The sequence below is a fragment of the Tachyglossus aculeatus genome, chromosome 2 (assembly GCF_015852505.1).
Source record: "Tachyglossus aculeatus isolate mTacAcu1 chromosome 2, mTacAcu1.pri, whole genome shotgun sequence".
NCBI lineage: Eukaryota > Metazoa > Chordata > Mammalia > Monotremata > Tachyglossidae > Tachyglossus > Tachyglossus aculeatus.
Window position 1 is genome coordinate 22,037,661 of NC_052067.1, and position 27,933 is coordinate 22,065,593.

Below are 27,933 nucleotides of genomic sequence, written 5' to 3' on the forward strand. Positions count from 1 at the left end.
TTCTGCTGAAATGCATTACATTATCATTCTGAGTAAAGGACTGACATAAAACCCTTCAAGGCTGCCAATTTATATATTTGTGTCATTCCATCCCTCACTGCTACCCTGTGCTTCTGTAATGAATCAACAGGGAGAAGTGTCGGCAGGTCACCAGTGGGCAGTACAAACAGTGTAAAACAGATGAAGGGACCACAAAACATTTGGGCCTGGACAAGATGGCTCTAGGCTTCCAGCAAATTCGATTTCTAAATGCTAATGCAATGGATTAATTGGGTGAGTAGAAGGCAAACTTGACGATTGATAGCTATGTTAAAGTTTTATCACTCGTAGCTAACAATATTTTACACTTTCAGTAGCCACTTAATGACTTCATTTACAAAAGGTGAAAGTGTGAGAGATTTGATCATAACGATCTTTCACTTTATAGACAAACCTTCCTATCCACCTCTAAATTAACATATCACAGACCTTATATCACATATAACGATAATTATGGTATTTGTTAAGCTCTTACTGTATGTCAAGCACTGTTCCATGCACTGGGGTAAATACAAGCCGATTTGTACTTCCCAAGCGCTTAGTACGGTGCTCTGCACACAGTAAGCACTCAATAAATACAATTGAATAAATGAATGAAAGTCAATCAGGTTGGATACGGTCCCTGTCCCACATGGGGCTCACACTCTAAGAGGGAGAACAGCTATTTTGTCCTCATTTTACAACTGAGGAAACTGAGGCCCAGAGAAGTTATGTGACTTGCCCAAGGTCACACAGCACAAAAGTGGCAGAGCCAGGACGAGAACCCAGGTCCTCTAGCCCCATGCTCTTTAAGAAGATGACATTTAAAAGTAATTCAATTTTTTTCATGGTTTTCATTTGACTCAAATAATAGTAGAGGAATAGCCTTACTGTTGATCCACAAGAAAGAACACTACTCTGGGAATCAGTAGTCTTGGGTTCTAATCCTTGTGCCTCAGTAACCTCATCTGTAAAATGGGGATTAAGACTGTGAGCCCCATGTGGGACAACCTGATTACTTTGTGTCTACCCCAGTGCTTAGTATAGTGCTTGGCACATAGTAAGACCTTAACAAATACCATTACTATTATTATTATTATGTCAAAATGTAACAGTAAAAAGCTGAGTTGGTGTTCTGGCTAACTAATGATATGAATTAAGTACACATCAGTATGTGACTAAATGCACTTTATTTGCTTATTACTTAATCTCATTTCCCTAGATGATGTCCTGAATTACTACACCTGGGTAACTTCTTTTGGTAGTATTTTTGTTGGAAAAATTAATATTTGCTTCCTATATCAATTTTAGATTCATTCATTCATTCAATCTTATCTCATTCATTCATTCAGTCGTATTTATTGAGCGCTTACTGTGTGCAGAGCACTGTACTAAGCGCTTGGGAAGTACAAGTTGGCAACATATAGAGACGGTCCCTACCCAACTACGGGCTTACAGTCTAGAAGGGGGAGATGGACAACAAAATGAAACATGTAGACAGGTGTCAAAATCATCAGAACAAATAGAATTAAAGCTATGTTCATTCAATTGTATTTATCGAGCGCTTACTGTGTGCAGAGCACTGTACTAAGCACTTGGGAAGTACAAATCAGCAACATATAGAGACGGTCCCTACCCAACAACGGGCTCACATTATATGCACATCATTAATAAAACAAATAGAATAGTAATTATGTACATGTAAAATAGAGTAATAAATCTGTACAAATATATATACAAGTGCTGTGGGAAGGGGAAGGAGGTAGGGCTGGGGGGATGGGGAGGAGGAGAGGAAAAAGGGGGCTCAGTCTGGGAAGGCCTTCTGGAGGAGATGAGCTCTCAGTAGGGCTTTGAAGGGAGGGAAGAGAGCTAGCTTGGCGGATGTGTGGAGGATTCTATCATAATATCTCATCAACTGTCAACAGTTTATGTAACAGCACATCACTAGATTGAGTTGCATTTTCAAGACTTTATGCCTTCCCTTTTCTTGCTCTTCTTCTTATCCAGTGACTTTATAAAATTTATAAAATTTTATAAAATTTATAAAAATTTTCCTCCAGTTTAAAAGATGTTGAACAAAAGCCATAAACCACCACTTAAATCCATTTAACTGGTCAAAGAAGTCTACAGCAGGAAGGGATGACCACATTTTTTCTATTTTTTTTGAAGTAGTAATGGGCTCCATCCTGTGCCAATCAGAGGCTCTCCAATGTCCCATTCTAGAGCTGCAATGATGCAATGTAGCAAATCTTAGTCAAACCCTTACATTGAAGAAACCAACAATTACCAAGTTACTGGAAACCATGCCCAGTAGAGGGTTGGCAAGTAGTAAGTGCTTAAAAAATGACCATTATTGTTATGGAAACACATCATTAAATTGTTCTCAACCTTCCTTAACAAATCTTCCTTGTACACCTCAGGGGCTTGGGCTAACTTTCTCCTGGTGTGCTGAAAAGGACAAACTGTACTCATGATAGAAAACACTGTCCTATTTCATCCTACTACAAAACTACCCTAAATCACCCCAACAGCAATTGATTGGCTCACTGATTGATTAATTAGAAGACCAGTGGGGCTAAACACAGGAGGAGGTAAATTTTGTCGTCAATCAATGGCATTTATTGAGCACTTATGGTGTGCATACCACTGTACTTAAACGTTTCAGAGAGGTCAATACAGCTGGCAGACACATTCCCTGCCCACATGGAATTCAAACATTCAAATCCTTCCTAAAACAAAACTTCAAAAAAAAAAATAGTGCAATGGGGAGAAAAGATAAGGATTGGAGGTTTGATTCATATGAGTAGGGACAAATACAGAAACACACAGCTAGCCATTGCATTTAATGATACAAGGGAAAAATTGGAAATAGCACATGAGTAAAATCTTATCTGACCTATACAAATAGAATTGAGTTTTGAGAGTGTGGCTGGTTTTGGTGGTTTGTGGCAATGAATCCTTTCTAATTTGAAAATTTCTTCCCTATGCCAATAATTTTATTTCCATGCAGCCTCTCAATTACCCAGGGGATGATTTATGTGAATATTCCAAGGAAGTGAGAATTTTAATCAATCAATGGTATATATTGAGTACTTTGTGCAGAATGCTGTACTAAGAACTTGGAAGAATACAATACAGTTGATAGGCATGATCCCTATCCTCAAGGAATTTATAGTCAAGCAGGGGAAATGGATATTTTAATACTGAGAGACAAAACAGTAATATCATGAGATGTTGATGGTTTGGATTTACAAAATGTTTAGTAGCATCACAGGTCACTGTATATTTACAAACAGAGATCTTCCCAATAGCATATATCCATTTCTCCCAGTCTATTATTATAACCCTGTTGTTTCCCCCCACATTGCGTGTGGTTTTCCTATTTGCCCCTTAGTATTTTAGCTTTGGGTATAATAATCCGTTTTCCCCTTCAGTAGTTTTACTCTGGTTTCTTAAATCTCCTGCTCAAATTCCAGACCTTCTAAGGTAATAATAAATATGGTATTTGTTAAGCGCTTACTATGTGCCAAGCACTAAGCGCAGGGGTAGATACAAGGTAATCGGGTTGGACATAGACCCTATCCCACAGAGGGCTCACAGTCTTAATCCCCATTTTACAGGTGAGGGGACTGAGGCACAGAGACGTTAAGTGACTTGCTTAAGGTCATGCAGCCTACAAGTGGCAGAGCCAGAATTAGAACCCATGACTTTCTGACTTTCAGGCCCTACCTCTATCCATTAGGCCATCCTACTTCTCCAAGCTCCAAGCTGCTTCTTCCAGGTAAAAAGGGCTTGAAGAACACCCAGTATTAGAATATTTTTAGTCAACCACTATATTCATTGACGTGAGATCAAGTCTGTGGCATTAGGTCATTTGGTTTAATTGTATGTATTTCATTCATTCATTTATTGAGCGTTTACTGTGTACAGAGCACTGTACTAAGCACTTGGGAAGTACAAGTTGCCAACATATAGAGACGGTCCCTAACCAACAGCGGGCTCACAGTCTAGAAGAGGGAGACAGACAACAAAACAAAACATATTAATAAAATAAAATAAATAGAATAGGAGATATGTACAAGTAAAATAGAGTAATAAATCTGTACAAACATACATACAGGTGCTGTGGGTAGGGGAAGGAGGTGGGGATGGGGGGGAGAGAAAGGAGGGGGCTCAGTCTGGGAAGGCCCCCTGGAGGAGGTGAGCTCTCAGTAGGGCTTCTAAGGGAGGAAGAGAGCTAGCTTGGTGGATGTGCGGAGGGAAGGAATTCCAGGCCATGGGGAGGATGTGGGCTGGGGGTCGATGGCGGGACAGGCGAGAACAAGGTACAGTGAGGAGGTTAGCGGCAGAGGAGCGGAGGGTGAGGGCTGGGCTACAGAAGGAAAGAAGGGAGGTGAGGTAGGAGGGGGCGAGGTGATGAACAGCCTTAAAACCAAGAGTGAGGAGTTTTTGTCTGATGCGTAGGTTGATTGGTAGCCACTGGAGATTTTTGAGGAGGGGAGTAACATGCCCATAGCGTTTCTGCACAAAGACGATCCAGGCAGCGGCATGAAGTACAGATTGAAGTGGGGAGAGACAGGAGGATGGGAGATCAGAGAGGAGGCTGATGCAGTAATCCAGTCGGGATAGGATGAGAGATTGAACCAGCAGGGTAGCGGTTTGGATGGAGAGGAAAGGGTGGATCTTGGTGATGTTGCGGAGGTGAGACCGGCAGTTTTTGGTGACGGATTGGATGTGAGGGGTGAACGAGGGAGTGGAGTCGAGGATGACACCAAGGTTGCGGGCTTGTGAGACAGGACGGATGGTAGTGCCATCAACAGTGATGGGAAAGTCAGGGAGAGGGCAGGGTTTGGGAGGGAAGATAAGGAGTTCAATCTTGGACATATTGAGTTTTAGATGGCGGGTGGACATCCAGGTGGAGATGTCTTGAAGGCAGGAGGAGACACGAGCCTGAAGGGAGGGAGAGAGAGCAGGGGCAGAGATGTAGATTTGGGTGTCATCAGCGTAGAGATGATAGTTGAAGCCGTGGGAGCGAATGAGGTCACCAAGGGAGTGAGTGTAGATAGAGAACAGAAGGGGACCAAGAACTGGCCCTTGAGGAACCCCTACAGTAAGGGGATGGGAGGGGGAGGAGGAGCCCGCAAAAGAGACTGAGAATGAACAGCCGGAGAGGTAAGAGGAGAACCAGGAGAGGATGGAGGCCTTCCCAGACTGAGCCCCTTCTTTCCTCTCCCCCTCGTCCCCCTCTCCATCCTCCCGTCTTACCTCCTTCCCTTCCCCACAGCACCTGTATATATGTATATATGGTTGTACATATTTATTACTCTATTTATCTATTTATTTATTTATTTTACTTGTACATTTCTATCCTACTTATTTTATTTTGTTGGTATGTTTGGTTCTGTTCTCTGTCTACCCCTTTTAGACTGTGAGCCCACTGTTGGGTAGGGACTGTCTCTATGTGATGCCAATTTGTACTTCCCAAGCGCTTAGTACAGTGCTCTGCACATAGTAAGCGCTCAATAAATATGATTGATTGATTGATTGATTGATTGGAGTCTGTGAAGCCAAGGTTGGATAGCGTGTTGAGGAGAAGGGGATGGTCCACAGTGTCAAAGGCAGCTGAGAGGTCGAGGAGGATTAGGATAGAGTAGGAGCTGTTGGATTTCAGGGTATTAACTGGATTTACATTAAAGACCATTGTTTTAATTTCTGATGGATCTAATATTGAAAGAGATTTATATGATTTTACTAGATAACCTAGTGAATGGAGGAATTAAAGACCAGTGACATAGAATAGGTTATTATTAGAAAATTAAATATTTTGTGCTTATTTTTAGTGACCTCAAATTGCATCCTCTTTTGACTTACTGCTATATTGCAGTATGCATACAGAAATTGATCTTTTTGGATCTTCACTCCTCTCCCACTACAACCCAGGCAATACAATTTGCTCCTCTAATGCTAACCTATTCACTGTCAACTCACTCTCGGGTCTCTTGCTGTCATCCCTTGTTCACACCCTTTGTCCTATCTGGAATTCCTATCTGGAATTCTTAATGGAAAGAGAATGGGCCTGGGAATCAGAGTACCTGTGTTCTAATACCAACTCTGTCCCTTACTGGCTGTGTGACTTCACTTTTCTGGGCCTCAGTTACCTCATCTGTAAAATGGGGATAGAGACTGTGAGCTCCACATGGGACAGGGACCATGTCCAACCCGATTTGCTTGTATCAACCCTAGCACTTAGTACTGTGCCTGGCACATACTTAAGTGCCTAACAAATACCATCATCATTATTATTATTATAGGAAGTGCTTAACAAATACCATGATCATTGTTGTTACTGTTATTATTATATTCAACAGAACTCCCTGTAGATTATAAGCTCACTGTGGGCAGGGAATGTGTCTACCAACTGTTCTATTATACTCTCCCATGCGCTTAGTACAGTGCTCTGCACACAGTAAGCACTCAATAAATAAGATTGATTGATCACTACTCTCCCCATTTCAAAATACTACTAAAATTACATCTCTTCTAAGAAGCCTTGCCTAACTACTCTTTCATTTCATTCCCATGAAATTTTCCCTCTTTCCTGCATCACTTGTGGACTTAAGTCCCTATTACCTAAGCACCACACAGCACTTATGTTCATTCATTCAATTGTAGTTCTTGAGCCCTTACTGTGTATAGAGCACTGTGCTAAGCGCTTGGGAAGTACAAATCAGCAACATATAGAGACGGTCCCTACCCACATTCGCACTCTTAACATCGGTTGCCTTTTCTACCTGTAATTTATTTTAGTGTCTGTCTCTCCTCCTGGGTTGTAAACTCCTTGAGAGCAGGGATTGTGTCTCCTTACTCTCCCAAACTCTCTCCCAAAGGCTTACTTCAGCACTTTTCACATAGTAAGCACTCAGTAAATAGCACTGATTAATTTAGGCTGCACCTGCATTGTGGCAGATGTGAATTCCACAACCGAGGAACAAGGCTTCATGGAAATTATTCCACTAATTCATGCAAATAAATCTGGATGAATTCTTAACTTAAACCTACCTTCAAAATTCCTTTCTCTGCTCTAGAAATAATTAACATGTACTTTTGTTCAGCTCAGGGTTCTTGAAGAATAGAATTGGGCCGAGTAGTAGACAAGCAACCCTATGTAAGATATACAGAAGGCATTGTCAGGACTGTTTGCTATTACGTCAATCACCTAAAGTACTGTTCTCTGCTAGTTTAACTGTACTCCCACAAGGGGAACCATTAGATTTCCAACTGAAATTCTGTAAAATGGAGCATCACTTCACAGAGCACCATACAAGAGATCTGCCCGGATGATGTATTTTATACCCATACCTAACCCAGAACATTCTAAACCCCTTGTGCAGAAGGATCTATTTTAGTTTCCCAAATTCCTAGTACGGTGCTCTGCCCCCAGTATATAGTAAATAGAGAGTTCATCTGTACCCCCCACTAGCAAAGAAAGTCTACTTACCTGACCTCCATTTATGAGAAGCAGTGTGGCTCAGTGGAAGGAGCCCGGGCTTGGGAGTTAGAGGTCAATCAGTCAATCCATCAATCGTATTTACTGAGTGCTTACTGTGTGCAGAGCACTGTACTAAGCATTTGGGAAGTACAAATTGGCAACATATAGAGACAGTCCCTACCAACAGTGGGCTCACAGTCTAGAAGGGGGAGACAGAGAACAAAACCGAACATATTAACAAAATAAAATAAATAGAATAGCTTTGTACAAGTGAAATAAATAAATAGAGTAATAGATATGTACAAACATATATACATACACACAGGTGCTGTGGGGAAGGGAAGGAGGTAAGGTGGGGGGACAGAGAGGGGGAGGAGGGGGAGAAGAAGGATTGGGCTCAGTCTGGGAAGGCCTACTGGAAGAGGTGAGCTCTCAGTAGGGCCTTGAAGGGAGGAAGAGAGCTAGCTTGGCGGATGGTCAGAGGGAGGGCATTCCAGGCCCAGGGGAGGACGTGGGCCGAGGGTCGATGGCGGGACAGGCGAGAACGAGGCACGGTGAGGAGATTAGCGGCAGAGGAGCAGAGGGTGCAGGCTGGGCTGTAGAAGGAGAGAAGGGAGGTGAGGTAGGAGGGGGCGACGTGATGGACAGCCTTGAAGCCGAGGGTGAGGAGTTTCTGCCTGATGCGTAGGTTGATTGGTAGCCACTGGAGATTTTTGAGGAGGGGAATAACATGTCCAGAGCGTTTCTGGACAAAGACAGTCCGGGCAGTGGCGTGAAGTATGGATTGAAGTGGGGAGAGACAAGAGGATGGGAGATCAGAGAGGAGGCTGATACAGTAGTCCAGACGGGATAGGATGAGAGCTTGAACGAACAGGGTACCGGTTTGGATGGAGAGGAAAGGGTGGATCTTGGCAATGTTGCGGAGCTGAGACCGGCAGGTTTTGGTGATGGCTTGGATGTGAGGGGTGAACGAGAGAGCGGAGTCGAGGATGACACCAAGTCATAAGTTCTAATCCTGGCTCTGCCACCTGTCTGCTGTGTGACCTTGGGCAAGTCACTTAACTTCTCTGAGCCTCAGTGACCTCATCTGTAAAATGGGGATGAAGACTGTGAGCCCCACGTGGGACAACCTGATCACCTTGTATCCTCCCCCCAGCACTTAGAACAGTGCTTTGCACATAGTAAGCGCTTAACAAATACCATCATTATTATTATCTTTATTATTATTTAGAATCCCATGCAGTGGTGCTAGTTCATCCTAAATTGAGGTTCTCAATAATTTTTTCCAGTTTCTACCCAGGTGATATAAATTAGTCCTCCACTTAATTTCTGCTCAATTGAAGAAGACTACAGTTTAGTCCAGGTTGTGCCTTGGCAAGTAATTACTGCCCGCTCTTTTCCTGCACTTGATCTGTATCCACATAGAAATGCTAATACCCTTCCTCCCACTTTGCAGCAGGTGCCTGTTGGAGGGTCCAGTTAAGTTGTGAGAGCGCAGGTATCTCTCTTACATGTCACCTGTTCGATTCTTATGTTACTCCCTTCTTTTTAACTGTGATTACTTGAACTATAAATCAATCTTGGACACTTGCTTTCATAATCTAGGCTTAGTAGTTGTGATAGTTGATGTTAATACCCTGAAGTTGTAATGATAAATGCCCAGGGCACCACTCTGACTTAGTTCTCCATTGAGGGTCCGTAAAAGTTTCGCTATGAGTGCTAGTCAACTGCACAGCATTTCTGGGTTAGGTTAATGGTACAAGTAGTGTATTTTTTCATTCAAATCCTCCTCTTAGTGATGACTGATGGACACTAAAGGGCCAAACTGGGAATCAAAGTAGGTACGATGCCACTGTCTCCATTCTGTCAACAAGCAGAGTGTATTCGCTGGGGGACTTTGCCAGGTATTGCTGCTGGCTCTGGGACTGCCAGCACTCAAGCATCCCCCTTCTTCCTCAGTGCAGACCACCAGTGGGGCAGATTAGACTTGACAATCGGGAGGGCTTCCGATGACTCGTCCATTCTCTGGTACTGAGGGATACCCCTTCCCATTTCCTGGAAGGGAAAGAAGACTGGCATAGCAGAAAAGACTCGGGGGGAAAGAGGTAGAAGGGGGAGCTCCTCCCAAGATGCATCATCATCATCAATCGTATTTATTGAGCACTTACTATGTGCAGAGCACTGTACTAAGCGCTTGGGAAGTACAAATTGGCAACATATAGAGACAGTCCCTACCCAACAGTGGGCTCACAGTCTAAAAGGGGGAGACAGAGAACAAAACCAAACATACTAACAAAATAAAATAAATAAATAGCATCAGCTCCGGCCCCATGATGGTTGGTGGGGGAGGGGGTGTTTTTAAATATTTTAATAAATCTTCTCACTGTACCTCGGTCTCTTCTATCTCACTGCTGGCTCACCCTTCCCCATGTTCCTCGTCTGGCCTGGAATTCCTTCCCCTTCCATAGATGATAGATCACCACTTTCCCCTCCCTTCAAAAGCCCTACTAAAATCACATCTCTTCCAAGAAGCCTTCCCTGACTATGCCCTCTTTTCCCCTACCCCCTCTCCCTTCTTCATTGCCTGTGCACTTGGATTTGTACCCTTTAAGCACTTTTAGACTGTGAGCCCACTGTTGGGTAGGGACTGTCTCTATATGTTGCCAACTTGTACTTCCCAGGCGCTTAGTACAGTGCTCTGCACATAGTAAGCGCTCAATAAATACGATTGATTGATTGATTGATTGATAGTCTCTCCACCTGCAGCTCCATAGCACATATGGACATATCCATAATTCATTTTAATGTCTGTCTCCCCTTCTAGACTGTAAGCTCCTTGTAGATATGGAACATGTCTACCAACTCTGTTGTATTGTACCCTCACAAGTGTAGTGCAGTGTTCTGCACACAGTAAGCACTCCACAAATGCTACTGATTGACTGGTATTTTTTCTTTTGCTATCTTTCTGCTCATCCCACTTCTTTTTTATACAGTAAGTCCCCTGTGGGCCAACCAGTGTTTGCATCAGTGTCCTTGTGTTTTTTTTCCCAGTTTACAGTGATTTGAACTTTTGTTTAGCACTTGCTAAATTTCAGTACTTTCCACAGATGAGCAATGGGAGAGGCCCATTATTTGTGCTTATTTTAGCTAGGTAGCATGGTCTAGAGCAGACAGCTTGGGACACGAAGTTTGGAGACCTGAGTTCAAGTTCTGACTCTGTCACAGGCTCAGGGAGGCTAAGTGATTTGCCCAGTGTCTCAGTAGAATCACAGTAGGCCAATTTTCCTATTTTTAAAAAGGGGACAAGATTCCTGCTCTCCCATCCCCTTAATCCTTATCCCACATGGGGATCACAGTCTGTGACCAATCTGATTACTTTACATCCACTCTGGCATTTAGTAACATTGCTCTGTTTACTTGGTGTGCCATCTTAGACCTCAAAAACAAACTGCTATTGATTATTATTATTTTATTAGGTGCTTGATAAGTGTCAAGCACTGTGCTGAATCCTGGTTTACAGAGGAATCCAAATTTTGGCCATAAAAGGTAAATTTGACTCATCTACATACCCTATATATTAAACCAAAGTGTCTAATTTCATATTCTAGCCACCGTACATAAGAAAGCTAAGGCAGAGAAGCAGCATGGCCCAGTGGAAAGAGCATGCACCGGGGAATTGGAGGACTTGGGTTCTAGGCCCAACTCCACCTCTTCCCTGCTGTGCTGGGTGGCCTTGGACAAGTCACTTGCCTTCTCTGTCATTTCCTCATCTGCGAAATGGAAATTCTATTCCTGTTCTCCCTCCTACTTAAACTGCAAGCCCCATGTGGAACAGAGACTGCATCTGATCTGATTGACTGGTACCTGCCCCAGCACTTAGAATACTGCCTGACATATAGTAAGCATTTAATAAATATCATTAAAAAAAGGATAAGAACATTTTTAAATAGAAGCAACGTTTCATTTTCAGTCTTTTGAGAAATTACGTACTTGGGTGGTAAGAGGATATTGTGGATCGTCAATCAATTCTTTGTCCTAGAAAGGCTCTGGGGCCAATTGGACACATCTCTTCCAGCTGTGCCACAGGCCACCTTGAAAGGCAATCGGACCCATTCTCTCAGAGGCCTGAGGACGAAGTTGGAGAACCCGAATGTAAAACAACAGTTGTGAACCCTGGGACTACAACAACAACTGAGACTGTGAGACCTGATTATCTTGTATTAACCCCAGCGCTTAGTACAGTGCTTGGCACATCGTAAGCACTAAATATTATTATCGTTGTCGTCATCATCCTCAACAACAATCCAGTAGCAGAGTTGCCTAGTGGATAGAGCACAGGCCTGGGAGTTGGAAGGACCTAAACTCTAATCCCAGTTCTGCCTCGTGATTATTTTGTGACCTTGGGCAAGTCATTTCATTTTTCTGTGTCTGTTACCTCGATTATAAAATGGAGGTTGAGCCCCATGTGGGACATGGATTGTGTCCAACCTGATTAGTCTTATATACTGATGCCTACTTGTTTTGTGGTCTGTCTCCCCCTTCTAGACCGTGAGCCCATTGTTGGGTAGGAATTGTCTCTATCTGTTGTTGAGTTGTAATAATAATGATGGCTTTTGTTAAACGCTTACTATGTGCCAAGCACTGTTCTAAGTGCTAGGGGAGATACAAGGCAATCAGGTTGCCCCACATGGGGCTCACAGTCTTCATCCCCATTTTACAGATGAGGTAACTGAGGCACAGAGAAGTGAAGTGACTTGCAAAAAGTCACACAGCAGATGAGTGGCGGAGCCGGGATTAAAATCCATGACCTTTGACTCCTAAATCCGGGCTCTTTCCACTTTTCCAAATGCTTAGTACAGTGCTCTGCACACGGTAAGCACTCAATCAATACGATTGAATGAATGAATTGTACTTTCCAAGCGCTTAGTACAGTGCTCTGCACACAGAAAGCACTCAATATGATTAAATGAATGAATTGTACTTTCCAAGCGCTTAGTACAGTGTTCTGCACACTGTAAGCGTTCAATACAATTGAATGAATGAATTGTACTTTCCAATAACTTAGTACAGTGCTCTGCACACAGTAAGCGCTCAATATATAAGATTGAATGAATGGTGACTCTGCACTAGCGCTTAGTACAGTGACTGACATGTAGGAGGGACTTGATGAATAGCATTTAAGGAGGAATAATAATAATAATGATGGCATTTTTTAAGCACTTACTATGTGCAAAGCACTGTTCTAAGCACTGGGGAGGTTACGAGGTGATCAGGTTGCCCCACGGGGGGCTCACAGTCTTCATCCCCATTTTACAGATGAGGGAACGAGGCCCAGAGAAGCGAAGTGACTTGCCCAAAGTCACACAGCTGACAATTGGCGGGGTGGGGATTTGAACCCATGACCTCTGACTCCAAAGGCCATACTCTTTTCCACTGACCCACTATGGGTGAATCTACACCAGCGCTTAGGACAGCGACTGACACGTAGGAAGGACTTGAATAGCATTTGAGGAGGAATAATAATAATAATAATAATAATGGCCTTTATTAAGCGCTTACGATGTGCAAAGCACCGTTCTAAGCGCTGGGGAGGATACGAGGTGATCAGGTTGCCCCACGGGGGGCGCGGGGGGTGGTGGTGCTCACAGTCTTCATTTCCATTTAAGGCCATACTCTTTTCCACTGACCCACGAAGGGTGAATCTACACCAGCACTTAGGACAGCGACTGACACGTGGGAAGGACTTGACGAATAGCATTTGAGGAGGAATAATAATAATAATAATGATGGCCTTTATTAAGCGCTTACTATGTGCAAAGCATCGTTCTATGTGCTGGGGAGGGTACGAGGTGATCAGGTTGCCCCACGGGGGAGCTCACAGTCTTCATCCCCATTTTACAGATGAGGGAACTGAGGCCCAGAAAAGCGAAGTGACTTGCCCAAAGTCACACAGCTGACATTTGGCGGGGTTGGGATTTGAACCCATGACCACTGACTCCAAAGCCCGGGCTCTTTCCACGGAGCCACGATGGATGAGTCTACACCAGCGCTTAGGAAAGCGACTGACACGTAGGAAGGACTTGACAAATAGCATTTAAGGCGGAATAGTAATAATAATAATGGCATTTATTAAGCGCTTACTATGTGCAAAGCACTGTTCTAAGCGCTGGGGAGGTTATGAGGTGATTAGGTTGCCGCGGGGGGGGCGGGGGCTCACAGTTTTCATCCCCATTTTACAGATGAGGGAACTGAGGGCCAGAGAAGCGAAGTGACTTGCCCAAAGTCACACAGCTGACAATTGGCGGGGTTGGGATTTGAACCCATGACCTCTGACTCCAAAAGCCATACTCTTTTCCATTGACCCACGATGGGTGAATCTACACCAGCGCTTAGGACAGCGACTGACTCGTAGGAAGGACTTGACGAATAGCATTTGAGGAGGAATAATAATAACGATGATGATGGCCTTTATTAAGTGCTTACGATGTGCAAAGCACTGTTCTAAGCGCTGGGGAGGTTACGAGGTGATCAGGTTGCCCCACGGGGGGCTCACAGTCTTCATTTCCGTTTAAGGCCATACTCTTTTCCACTGACCCACGATGGGTGAATCTACACCAGCACTTAGGACAGCGACTGACACGTAGGAAGGACTTGACAAATAGCATTTAAGGCGGAATAATAATAATAATAATGGCATTTATTAAGCGCTTACTATGTGCAAAGCACCGTTCTATGTGCTGGGGAGGGTACGAGGTGATCAGGTTGCCCCACGGGGGGCTCACAGTCTTCATTCCCATTTTACAGGTGAGGGAACTGAGGCCCATTGAATTGAAGTGACTTGCCCAAAGTCACACAGCTGACAGTTGGCGGGGTGGGGATTTGAACCCATGACCTCTGACTCCAAAGGCCATACTCTTTTCCACGGAGCCACGATGGGTGAATCTACACCGGCGCTTAGGACAGCGACTGACACGTAGGAAGGACTTGACGAATAGCATTTGAGGAGGAATAATAACAATAATAATAATAATAATAGCCTTTATTAAGCGCTTACTATGTGCTAAGCACCGTTCTAATTGCTGGGGAGTTTACGAGGTGATCAGGTTGCCCCACGGAGGGGCGAGGGGCTCACAGTCTTCATCCCCATTTTACAGATGAGGGAACTGAGGGCCAGAGAAGCGAAGTGACTTGCCCAAATTCACACAGCTGACAGTTGGCGGGGTTGGGATTTGAACCCATGACCACTGACTCCAAAGCCCGGGCTCTTTCCACGGAGCCACGATGGACGAGTCTACACCAGCGCTTAGGACAGCGACTGACACGTACGAAGGACTTGACGAATAGCATTTAAGGAGGAATAATAATAACAATGGCATTTATTAAGCGCTTACAATGTGCAAAGCACTATTCTAAGCGCCGGGGAGGTTATGAGGTGATCAGGTTGCCCCACGGGGAGGGGCTCACAGTCTTCATCCCCATTTTACAGATGAGGTAACTGAGGCCCAGAGAAGCCCAAAGTCACACAGCTGACAGTTGGCGGGGTGGGGATTTGAACCCATGACCTCCGACTCCAAAGACCATACTCTTTTCCACTGGCCCACGATGGGTGAATCTACACCAGCGCTTAGGACAGCGACTGACTCGTAGGAAGGACTTGACGAATAGCATTTGAGGAGGAGGAATAATAATAACGATGGCCTTTATTAAGCGCTTACTATGTGCAAAGCACTGTTCTAAGCACTGGGGAGGTTATGAGGTGATCAGGTTGCCTCACGGGGGCGGGGGGGGGGCTCACAGTCTTCATCCCCATTTTACAGATGAGGTAACTAAGGCCCAGAGAAGCCCAAAGTCACACAGCTGACAGTTAGCGGGGTGGGGATTTGAACCCATGACCTCCGACTCCAAAGGCCATACTCTTTTCCACGGACCCACGATGGGTGAATCTACACCAGCGCTTAGGACAGCGACTGACATGTAGGAAGGGCTTGACGAATAGCATTTGAGGAGGAATAATAATAATAATAACAATGGCCTTTATTAAGCGCTTACTATGTGCAAAGCACTGTTCTAAGCGCTGGGGAGGTTATGCGGTGATCAGGTTGCCCCACGGGGAGGGGCTCACAGTCTTCATCCCCATTTTACAGATGAGGTAACTGAGGCCCAGAGAAGCCCAAAGTCACACAGCTGACAGGTGGCGGGGTGGGGATTTGAACCCATGACCTCCGACTCCAAAGGCCATACTCTTTTCCACGGAGCCACGATGGGTGAATCTACACCAGCGCTTAGGACAGCAACTGACACGTAGGAAGGACTTGACGAATAGCATTTGAGGAGGAATAATAATAATAATAACGATGGCCTTTATTAAGCACTTAACGATGTGCAAAACACCGTTCTAAGCGCTGGGGAGGTTATGAGGTGATCAGGTTGCCCCACGGGGAGGGGCTCACAGTCTTCATCCCCATTTTACAGATGAGGTAACTGAGGCCCAGAGAAGCCCAAAGTCACACAGCTGACAGTTGGCGGGGTGGGGATTTGAACCCATGACCTCCGACTCCAAAGGCCATACTCTTTTCCACGGAGCCACGATGGGTGAATCTACACCAGCGCTTAGGACAGCGACTGACACGTAGAAAGGGCAGGACGGATGGCATTGAAGGGAAAATGGCGCAGGGGCCCGCTGAGGGGAGCAGCCGGTGAGGAGGACGGCGTCGGCCCGCACCGTGACGTCACTTCCGGCTCTTCGCGCCCTCGCGAAGAGGGCTTGTGCGGCCTAGCCGAGCGGGTGAAGCCTGAGGCAAGATGGCCGCCCTTCAGCCAAGGCGGGCGTGAGGAGACAAGCGCCGCCATTTTGTTGAGGACGAGGGCCGGCGCCCCGGTGATGCCGAGGTTACGGTCCCGCACCGTCGGCCCCCGGTTGGGACCGAAGGAGCCTCGAACGAGCCCCGACCATGGAGTCTTCGAGCAGCCGAGGAGGAAGAGGCGGCGAAAGGGCCGGGCCTGCCCGCCATTACCTTCACCCTCAGGGGACAAGGGGCGAGCGGTCACCCCGCCATGGGGGCCCCACGCCCGGCCCGGCCCAGCGGCTTTGGACCCTTTTAGCGGAGACGAGAAAGAGGCGTCGAGTGAGGAGGAGGAGAAGCGCTCGACGCGGGCCCGGAAACCCAGTAAGAAATGATTCCGGCCCAACAATCAATCAATCAATCAATCATCATCATCAATCGTATTTATTGAGCGCTTACTATGTGCAGAGCACTGTACTAAGCGCTTGGGAAGTACAAATTGGCAACGTCTAGAGACAGTCCCTACCCAACAGTGGGCTCACAGTCTAGAAGGGGGAGACAGAGAACAAAACCAAACATACTAACAAAATAAAATAAATAGAATAGATATGTACAAGTAAAATAAATAGATAAATAAATAGAGTAATAAATATGTACAAACATATATACAGGTCATGTATTGATTGATTAATTAATCGATTGATTGATTGATTAATCAATCAATCGTATTTATTGAGCGCTTACTGTGTGCACTGTACTAAGCGTGGCTCAGTGGAGTCTCCCCCTTTCAGACTGTGAGCCCACTGTTGGGTAGGGACCGTCTCTATATGTTGCCAACTTGTACTTCCCAAGCGCTTAGTACAGTGCTCTGCACACAGTAAGCGCTCAATAAATACGATTGATGAGTGAGGAGAAGGAGGAGGAGAAGTGCTCGACGCAGGCCTGGAAACCCAGTAAGAAATGATTCCAGCCCAACAGTGAATCAATCAATCAATCAGTTGTATTTATTGAGCGCTTACTGTGTGCAGTGCACTGGACTAAGCGTGGCTCAGTGGAGTCTCCCTCTTTCAGACTGTGAGCCCACTGTTGGGTAGGGACTGGCTCCATATGTTGCCAACTTGTACTTCCCAAGCGCTTAGTACAGTGCTCTGCACACAGTAAGTGCTCAATAAATACGATTGATGAGTGAGGAGGAGGAGAAGCGCTCGACGCAGGCCCGGAAACCCAGTAAGAAATGATTCTGGCCCAACAATCAGTCAATCAATCAATCAATCGTATTTATTGAGCGCTTACTGTGTGCAGTGCACTGTACTAAGCGTGGCTCAGTGGAGTCTCCCCCTTTTAGACTGTGAGCCCACTGTTGGGTAGGGGCTGTCTCTATATGTTGCCAACTTGTACTTCCCAAGCGCTTAGTACAGTGCTCTGTACACAGTAAGCGCTCAATAAATACGATTGATGAGTGAGGAGGAGGAGGAGGAGGAGCGCTCGACGCAGGCCTGGAAACCCAGTAAGAAATGATTCCGGCCCAACAATCAATCAATCAATCGATCAATCAATCGTATTTATTGAGCGCTTACTGTGTGCAGTGCACTGTAGTAAGCGTGGCTCAGTGGAGTCTCCCCCTTTTAGACTGTGAGCCCACTGTTGGGTAGGGACGGTCTCTGTATGTTGCCAACTTGTACTTCCCAAGCGCTTAGTACAGTGCTCTGTACACAGTAAGCGCTCAATAAATACGATTGATGAGTGAGGAGGAGGAGGAGGAGAAGCGCTCGACGCAGGCCCGGAAACCCAGTAAGAAATGATTCCGGCCCAACAATCAATCAATCAATAATCAATCGATCGTATTTATTGAGTGCTTACTGTGTGCAGTGCACTGGACTAAGCATGGCTCAGTGGAGTCTCCCCCTTTTAGACTGTGAGCCCACTGTTGGGTAGGCGCTGGCTCTATATGTTGCCAACTTGTACTTCCCAAGCGCTTAGTACAGTGCTCTGCACACAGTAAGCGCTCAATAAATACTATTGATGATGATGAAAGAGCCCGGGCTTTGGAGTCAGAGGTCATGGGTTCAAATCCCGGCTCCGCCCATTGTCAGCTGTGTGACTTTGGGCAGGTCACTTCACTTCTCTGGCCTCAGTTACCTCAACTGTAAAATGGGAATTAATCATGTGAGCCCCCTGTGGGACAACCTGATCACCTTGTAACCTCCCCAGCGCTTAGAACAGTGCTTTGCACATAGTAAGCGCTTAATAAAAAATGCCGTCATTATTATTACAAGTTGGCAACATATAGAGACAGTCCCTACCCAACAGTGGGCTCACAGTCTAAAAGGGGGAGACAGAGAACAAAACCAAACATACTAACAAAATAAAATAAATAGAATAGATATGTACAAGTAAAATAAATAAATAGAGTAATAAATATGTACAAACATATATGCAGGTGCTGTGGGGAAGGGAAGGAGGTAAGATGGGGGGGGATGGAGAGGGTGATGAAGGGGAGAGGAAGGCAACATATAGAGACAGTCCCTACCCAACAGTGGGCGCACACCCATCCCCAACCCTGTGGCTGGGCATCCGTTTAGAGAAGCAGCGTGACTCAGTAGGAAAGGGCACAGGCTTTGGAGTCAGAAGTCATGGGTTCAAATCCTGACTCCGCCAATTGTCAGCTGTGTGACCTTGGGCAAGGCACTTCACTTCTCTGTGCCTTGGTTACCTCATCTGTAAAATGGGGATTAAGATTATGTGCCCCACGAGGGACAACCTGATCACCTTGTAACCAACCCAGAGCTTAGAACAGTGCTTTGCATGTAGTAAGCACTTAATAAATGCCATTATTATTATTATTATTATTAGTGTTCTATGGCCCTCTCCCCAGTGCCTAGTACTAGTAGGCAGACTGAGCCCCTTCCTTCCTCTCCCCCTCATCCCCCTCTCCATCCCCCCCTCTTACCTCCTTCCCTTCCCCACAGCACCTGTATATATGTATATATGTTTGTGCATATTTATTACTCTATTTATTTATTTATTTATTTTGCTTGTACATATCTATTCTATTTATTTTATTTTGTTAATATGTTTGGTTTTGTTCTGTCTCCCCCTTCTAGACTGTGAGCCCACTCTTGGGTAGGGACTGTCTCTATGTGTTGCCTACTTGTACTTCCCAAGCGCTTAGTCCAGTGCTCTACACACAGTAAGCACTCAATAAATACAATTGATTGATAGTATTCATTCAGTCATATTTATTGAGCACTTACTGTGTGCAGAGCACTGGACTAAGCGCTTGCGCACATGCACACACACGACTGGGCATTCGCTGGGAGGGAGCCTGAGCGCACGCGCAAGCGCTTAGTCCAGTGCTCTGCACACAGTAAGGGCTCAATAAATACGATTGAAGGAATGAACAAGTCGGCAACATATAGAGTGGCGTGGCTCAGTGGAAAGAGCACGGGCTTTGGAGTCAGAGGTCATGGGTTCAAATCCCAGATCCCCCAACTGTCAGCTGTGTGACTTTCAGCAAGTCACTTAACTTCTCTGGGCCTTAGTTACCTCATCTGGAAAATGGGGGTGAAAACTGTGAGCCCCACGTGGGACAACCTGATGACCTTGTATCCCCCCCCCCAGCGCTTAAAACAGTGCTTTGCACATAGTGAGCGCTTAAACAATGCCATCATTATTAGTATTATAGAGAGACGGTCCCTACCCAACAGTGAGCACTTACTGTTCGCAGAACACTGTACCAAGCTGTGCCTCAGTTCCCTCAACTGTAAAATGGGGATTAAGACTGTGAGCCCCCTGTGGGACAACCTGATCGTCTTGTAACCTCCCTAGCGCTTAGAACAGTGCTTTGCACATAGTAAGCGCTTAATAAATACCATTATTATTATTATTATTATTAAGCTCTTGGAAATAATAATGGTATTTGTTAAGCGCTTACTATGTGCCAAGCCCCATTTTAAGTGCTGAGGTAGATCCAAGGTAATCAGGTTGTCCCACAGGCGAGCTCACAGTCTTCATCCCCATTTTACAGATGAGGGAATAGAGGCCCAGAGAAGTGAAGTGACTTGCCCAAAGTCACACTGCTGACAAGTGGCGGAGCCAGGATTAGAAACCATGACCACTGACTCCCAAGTCCGGGCACTTTCCTTCCCCTGAGCCAGGCTGTGCTTAGTACAGTCATTTATTCAATCGTATTTATTGAGCGCTTACTGTGTGCAGAGCACTATACTAAGCACTTGGAAATAATAATGGTATTTGTTAGGCGCCTCCTATGTGCCAAGCCCAGTTTTAAGTGCTGAGGTAGATACAAGGTAATAAAGTTGTCCCAAGTGGGGCTCACAGTCTTAATCCCCATTGTACAGATGAGATAACTGAGGCACAGAGAAGCGAAGTGGCTCGCTCAAAATCACACAGCTGACAAGTGGCGGAGCCGGGATTAGAACCCACGACCTCTAACTCCCAAGCCCATGCTGTTTCCACAAAGCCATGCTGCAGTAAGCGCTTGATAAATCGATTTGTACTTCCCAAGTGCTTAGTACAGTGCTTTGCACACAGTAAGCGCTCAATAAATACGATTGAATGAATGAATGAATAAATACGATTGAATGAATGAATAAATGAATGAATGGATCCCGAATCGTCCATCTCAACCCGTGCATCCGAGTTGCCCTTTTCACCATCCCAAACTTCCCAAACCCCTTTCCCCCTTTCACTTCCGTAACCCGGCAGCTTACCTTTTTGGGTAGCTGAAATGAGTTCAGAATTGTTTTCTAGAATGGATTACATTTTATTAATACTCTCCCTTTCGCTTAAGGAAAAAATGTTACATGAGTCCCAATTTTAAGCTCAGTTTTCTGACTTTTTCTTTGACTCGGCAGAGAAAAAAAGAAAAGTTAAAGAAGGCTTAAATGAAAAGGATGGCAAACCGACAGGGATTGGTGGTAATAGGAAGGTGTCGTTAACCGAAGCTGCTTCCCTCCAAATAAGGGAATGTAATGGATTTCCAAGCGGGATTTACAGGCAATCCTCTGACAATGAAGGCTCGACCCGTTTTAATAAGAGAAGACTTAGGCTTTCAAAGATGAAATATGTAGAAAGCCCTTCTCTCGAACAAAATGCAAATGAGGCTATTCACAGTATTACAGAAAATTCTGAAGAACAGTGGAGGGAGCGTTCACAACATTTTTGTAACCACTTGCCATCTACAGAAGTGAATTCTCCAGTTGGTGAATTACAAGGTTCTAGTCGTTTTGGTTTCCATAAGGATGCTCCTGATGGAAATGGCCTTAGTTACAAAATAGGACTCGGAAACATGGGCCTAGGACAAGATGCCATAAAGGTCAAGAAAGGAAATGTTGCTGTTAAGGAGAAAAGTAGCAGGCGTCGTAATCCGCTTTTGCAAACAGAAGAAGCAATTCCAGAAACAAGTACAGCTAAGTTAATTGAGGGAAATGGAGGATATGGAAAGGTAACGTACCAGGGCAGAAATAGTGGATTGTATTCCTGCTTTGACAAGAAAAAGAATAAACATTCAAAAGAAGCAAAGAGAAATACTGGAAGAAAGCGCAGGAAAAGGGTGAAATGGACTGAAAAAATAGATAAACTTGCCTTTGAAAATAATTTTTCAAATGTGAACAGATCCAGTGAGTTGGTGTTGCACAAGCAAAAGGTAGTTTGCAACGAAGATAAAATTGCTAAGTTAAAGGATAAAGGAAGTCATTTGTTGGTTATGAGAGAGGGGGGCTGTAATACGCTCTCAAATTCATATGAAAATGTAAATCCTCCAGAAGAATATGAAGGAAAAAATAATCATACCAGTTCTTGTTTGGGAGAAATAAGAACAAAACACTGTGTAAATGTGGTGGAAACAACTCCTGAATTATCTGAAGAGAAAAAGAGTGGTTTAAAGCTTCTAGAAGGCAGAAACAGGAAGCCCTTACCTCCCTGTACCTTCCCTATGGTGAGACTACCATTTGACACCTTTGATTATCACAGAGATTTTTCTGATTATCACCGTGTTGCAAAGAGCACTTCAGGTGAAACTGAAGAATTAAAGTTAAGTTGTCGCAGAACAGTACCAATGACTGGTCAAAGAATTTGGCCTTGTAATTCATGTGCTAGAACTTCTGTTTGGTGTCATAAAAGTGGCATCTTTCAGGTGCAGATACCGTCTGAATCTGAGAAAACTTTATGTCAAGACAATTTTGAGAACTATAATGCAAATGGTTGCCTTTTAACTGATCGCTCTATGGCAGAACCAAAGAAGGAATCCACAAGTAAAGTAAAATTGGATTGTACGTCATTTAAAGCGACACCAGACATTGCTTCAGTAACCTCAGTAATGGATATGAAGATGCCTTTATTGATGAGTAGGGCTAAAAATGTGGACTCATCTGAGAATATATGTAGAAATGAGCAGGTTATAGTCTCTCAGGCTAGTGAAGATGATCAGTTAATGGAAATGACCCTAAACTTGACAGTGGATAAAAAAAGATGTGGTACTAAAAACAAAGGTGTGCAAACAAATAACCCCTATTCCCTGGCTTTCCAAGATAAACTGTGTATAAATAACAGTGAAAACCAAATGATCAATCAGAAAACATCTGCTAAACAGACACTTACAGTTCCAGACTTAATGAAAACATCAAATGCAGGGCGATTGTCAAATTTCAAAATTCCCTTTCTCAAAAATAAAATGGAACCCAGAAGTGCGATGAATGTTAAATCACAGAAGAGGGAAACATGTAGTCCCCTAGAACTTCTTGACAATTTTCTTGCTGTGGAAATGCCCCAGGCCAGAAAAAAGGAAAGCACGTCCCTGTTAAGTTCAAATCAAGAGTCTATCAATATTCCGACCAGAGTAACTCTTGTGCAGGATAGTAATAACCAAATATGCGGCAAGAACCCTGCAAGAACTAATTTGCAGGGTCTGCCAAAGCAGACTGATTTCAAACCATCCTACCAGAAATCTCTATTTGCTTGCCCCGGGGGAGAAGCAAAAACTGGCAACTGTGAAAGTATCCCACTTGCTTTTGATGCCGATTGTAGCAAGGGAAATGATGCACCTGATTCTTCTAGTGCACCTTATGTACTTGATTCTTATCATTCATCTGAGGAAGATAGAGTTGGGAAAAAGTCATACAAGCGCATTGAAAAAATTAAAGTTGAGTTTCCAGATATCCGTCAAGCTTATGAAGAGGATGTCCTTGTGATTGATGTAATTCAGGATGACCCTGATCTATTTGGAGGCCTCAGTGAAGATGAACTTCCATTGACTTCAGATGATATTTCTGAAGATCCCCAGAATTTAAATATGTCTGAAGAACACCGGGTTACAGAAACAAGGTATATGAAAATTCCTGAGAAAAATAGGTCAAACAATGTCTTTGATTCCTATATCATATCAATTTCAAAAGTTTTTGGTTCTTTGGCTCCTTTTTGACAGTAGAAAAAGTTAGGTGTATTTGCATATTGTGCTGGGGGCAACAGTCAGGTCTTAATACCAGAAATATTGCAAAACTAAAAAAAAAAGGCTCCTCTTCTGAAGCATTGCTTGGAGAATGATTTTGATAAACTAAGTTTAAGCTGTATATTAAGGAGTATCTAAGAGGGATTTCGATTCAGGTTTTCTCTTAGGATTTTTTTTAAGCAGCTATCTTTATTGGCCTACATAGGTGAAAATTATGATATTGTTAAGGAGTTTTGTAGACAATCAGTTCTCATGGGCTCTTGTTAGGTGGGGAGAGTGTAATTTCATTTCACAGAATGGAAAGCAGGTACAGTGACTCCACCAATTACAGTGAATCAACAGCCGAGCCAGGAATGGAATTCATAAACCTTAGTTTTCATATCTTTTCCTGGCGGAACTGGAGCCTGAGGACTAACCCTTGCTCTAGAAATACCCCAGTGAGCCTCCCCAAGGTGGTGTCTGCAGGGGTTTCTCTAGCCTTTCTCCCTGTTGCCACTGCGGCAGCCATTGTTGTCATTTCTAGCCTCTCTCGCAATTTCATCAGGTCTGAAGAGGTCTGACTCAGGGACAGAAGTAGCCTTGAAGCAGCCACTCTGATTTTCCCCCATGGAAATCCCACCCCTACAGTTCTTTCCTTTTCACCTTTCCACAGATTCATTGCTACCCTCTGCTCACCTTCTGCTTCTTTCATTTCCTTTCTGGCCAGGCCTCCTCCAGAAACAGAAGTCTGACAGTGGGGAAGTTGGCAGGAGCATTTGTCGATCTCTTAAACCTTTTGGTAGGGTATTGGATAAGCCCTAATTGAATTGATGTTTTTGGAAAGTTGTAGGGAATTGTATGCAAGTTTGCAAATTAGAGATTCTGAAATCTCTGGAAAATTAGTCTGCAGATTTAGCTGATCCATCAGGATTGTATCCATTCATTTCAAAACATCGTTGCCAGTTCTAATGATTCAGATATCTTTATTATTTACTAAAATGTAAATTTTAACATGCATGTATATGAACTTTTTAAACACAATATTGCATTCTGGGAAAGTACCAAATCAATCAATAATATTAACCGAGTGCTTACTCTGTGCAGAGCACTGCAAGCATTTGGGAGAGTACAATATAGTTGGTAGACATGATCCCTTCCCTTAAGGATTTTACAGTCTAGTAGGGGAAACCCACTAAAATAAATTACACGTAGAGGAAAGCAGCAGAATTTTAAGATACATTCGTAAGTGTTGTTAAGGGGAGGGGATGTGTGTAAGAAATGAGGACTTAAGTGCAGTGATGTGAAATTGTTGAAGGGGCATTGCACAAGGGGGAGTTGGGTTGGGAGATGAGAGGTTAGTCAGAAGGCCTCCTGAAGGAGATACGAGTTCAGATAGACTTTGAAGATGGAGAGGGTAGTGGTCTTCTGGATATGAAAGAGGATGGGGGTGGGCAGTTAGGAGGGAGGGAAGGTGTGAGCAAGAGATTGATGGCTAAAGTGAAGCACAATAAGGAGATTGTCATTAAAAAGGAAGTGGATAATCAGAAATTTCTGCTTAATGCAGACAGTAATTTGGCAACCATTGGAGAATTTTGAGGGATGGGGAGATGTGCACAAAAGTTTATTTTAGAAAAATGGTCCAGGCAGGAGAGTGAGGTATGGACTGAAGATGGGAGAGACTGAAGGCAGGGAGATCAATGAGGAGTTGGATCCAGTAGTCGAGTCGGCCTGTGATAAGTGCTTGGATCAATGTGGTGGCAGCTTGGATGGAGAGGAAGGGAAGGATTCTGGAGATGATGTGAAGGTTGAACCAACAGGATTTGGTGACCGACCAAATATGGGGGTTGAAAAAGAGAGTGGAGTCAAGGATGATGCCACGTTTGTGGGCTTTTGAGAACGGGAGGTTGGTGGTGGTATCAACGGCGATGAGAAAGTTTAGGAGGGAAAAGAGGAACACTGTTTTGAAATAAGTTGAGCTTGAGCTGTCGGTGAGACATCTTTGTGGAGATGTCCTGGAGGCAGGAGGAAATGTGAGATTGCAAAGAAGGAGAGAAGTTGGGCCTAATCAAGTAGATTTTGGGAGTCATCCACCTAGAGATGGTAGTTGAAGTCGTGGGGGTGGATGAGCTCCCTGAGGGAGTGAGTGTTGATTAAGAATAGAAGGGGACTGATTTTGAAAGCAGGTGCAAGATAACTAGGAATGGTGAGAGCGGGGGTGGAGGCATAAGAATCAATGTGGCCTCGTGAAAAGAGCTCAGGCCTGGAGTCAGAGGACCTGGATTCTAATCCCAGCTCTGCCATTTGCTGTGTGACCTTGGACAAGTACTTAACTTCTCTGCACGTCAAGTACCTCATCTGTAAAATGGGGTTAAATTCTTCTGCTGTTTTAGACTGAGCCCCATGTGGGAGTATCCAACCTGATTATTTTGTATCTACCCCACTGATAAATACAGTGCACAGCACAGAGTAAGTGCTTAGCAGGTACCATTAAGAAAAGATGGAGAGGAATAGTGAGATTTTGGGGGCATTTCAGTTTAGGCAGTAAAGTAGATGGCAAAATCATCTGGGCGGAAAATGGGGAATGTGGGGGTCCTAGGAGTTTAAGCACTTAGAACAGTGCTTTGCACATAGTAAGCGCTTAATAAACGCCATCATTATTATTATTATGTTATGAATCAATGGGAACTAGAAGGGTTGGGTTCTCTTCTTTTTTCAAACTTAAACATTTTACCATACTTAAATATCATATACTTAAATAGCTCAAATAATAATACTTATGGTATTTAAGTGCTTACTATTTGCCAAGCACTGTACTGAATAGAGGGGCAGATGCAGTTTTATTAAGTTGTTAAACTATTTAAATTAGCCTTGTTAAAATCACATGTCCTTCAAGAGGCCTTCCCCGACTCAGCCCTCAATTCCTCTTCTCCCACTCCCTTCTACATCACCTTTGCACTTGGATTTGCACGTTTATTCACCTCTCCCTCAACCCATAGCACTTGTGAACATATCCACAATGTATTTGTTTCAGTGTCTGTCTCCCCCTCCAAACTGTAGGCTCATTGTGGGCGGGGAATGTGTGTACCAACTCTGTTCAGGTGTATTCTCCCAACTGCTTTGTACAATGTTATGCACTCAGTAAGCACTCAATAAATTCAGTTGGTAGATTGACGCAAGGTAAACAGATTGGACAGGGTCCCTGACCCACGTGGGTCTCACAGCTTAAGGGGAAGGGGACCAGGTGTCTCATCCCCATTTTAACAGATAAGGAAACTGAATTTCAGAGCAGTTAAGTGACTTGCCCAGGGTCATATAGCAGGCGAGTGTTGGAGCTGGGATTAAACAGAACCCAGATCCTCTGACTCCAGGCCTATGCTCTTTTAAAAATGTCATGCTGTTTGGAGGCTATAGCTCCAAGCTCTGTCTACATGTAGGTACATGGTTGCATGCTGCAGCATCTTGTTGTTTTATGCCCTTTTAGGTTTATGTTATAAATGTCCCTGTATCCTAGTGTATGCCTTCCTGAGTATTTATTTCCTGCAGTTATTTCCATGAGTTAGTCTTCGGTTTTCTATAAATACCATTGATTGATTCCATCTATCAGTTTTTTGACACTTTTTAAATCTGACCAGAAGGGTAACAGGAAATTCTCTTTTGATACCCATAAATTGCTGAGCCTCCATGTTCCTCAAAAATGCTTGCAAATAATAAGCATCAATCCCAACTTCCATTTATTATGAAGTTTTGATTCTCCATATTGACCAAACTATTTCATTATTGCTCTCACCTTTTTTTCCTCTCACAGTTTTTTGCTATGTATAGTCATGTGTGATTGAAGACTATAGTGCTGAAGATTTTGGAGAGAATCTTTGGTTTTGCTTAGATCTCAGTTGCAGGTTGAAAAATAACTGGTTTACTTCAGGGTTATTGTTAGTTAATAGTCCTGTGGTGACTCTATGAAGTACTTCACAGTACTCCTCTAGACTATAAGCTCATTGTGGGCGGGGAATTTGTCAGTTATATTGTACAAGTACTCCATAAAGTGCTTTACACAAAGTAAGCTCTCAATAAATAAGATTGACCAATTGACTGACTTTATCCTCTGCAGGTATTCTTGTATGTGCTCCTGAAGAGAAGTCATCATCATCATCAGTGGTATTTAGAGAGCACTTACTATGTGCAGACCACTCTATGAAGTG

The 27,933-nt window shown here is 44.1% G+C and overlaps 1 protein-coding gene across 3 annotated transcripts in view; it reads left to right on the forward strand.

Annotated features, from left to right (window-relative positions):
- The first annotated feature begins 16,367 nt into the window (after positions 1–16,367).
- TOPAZ1 (testis and ovary specific PAZ domain containing 1) overlaps positions 16,368–27,933 on the forward strand; it is a 73,152-nt gene continuing 61,586 nt past the window's right edge. For all 3 annotated transcript variants that reach the window (XM_038771058.1, XM_038771066.1, XM_038771076.1), the window contains exons 1-2: positions 16,368–16,674; positions 21,165–23,631. In XM_038771058.1, the coding sequence (XP_038626986.1) occupies positions 16,389–16,674; positions 21,165–23,631 (2,753 nt within the window). In that variant the 5' untranslated portion in view covers positions 16,368–16,388. The remainder of the gene's footprint in view (positions 16,675–21,164; positions 23,632–27,933) is intronic.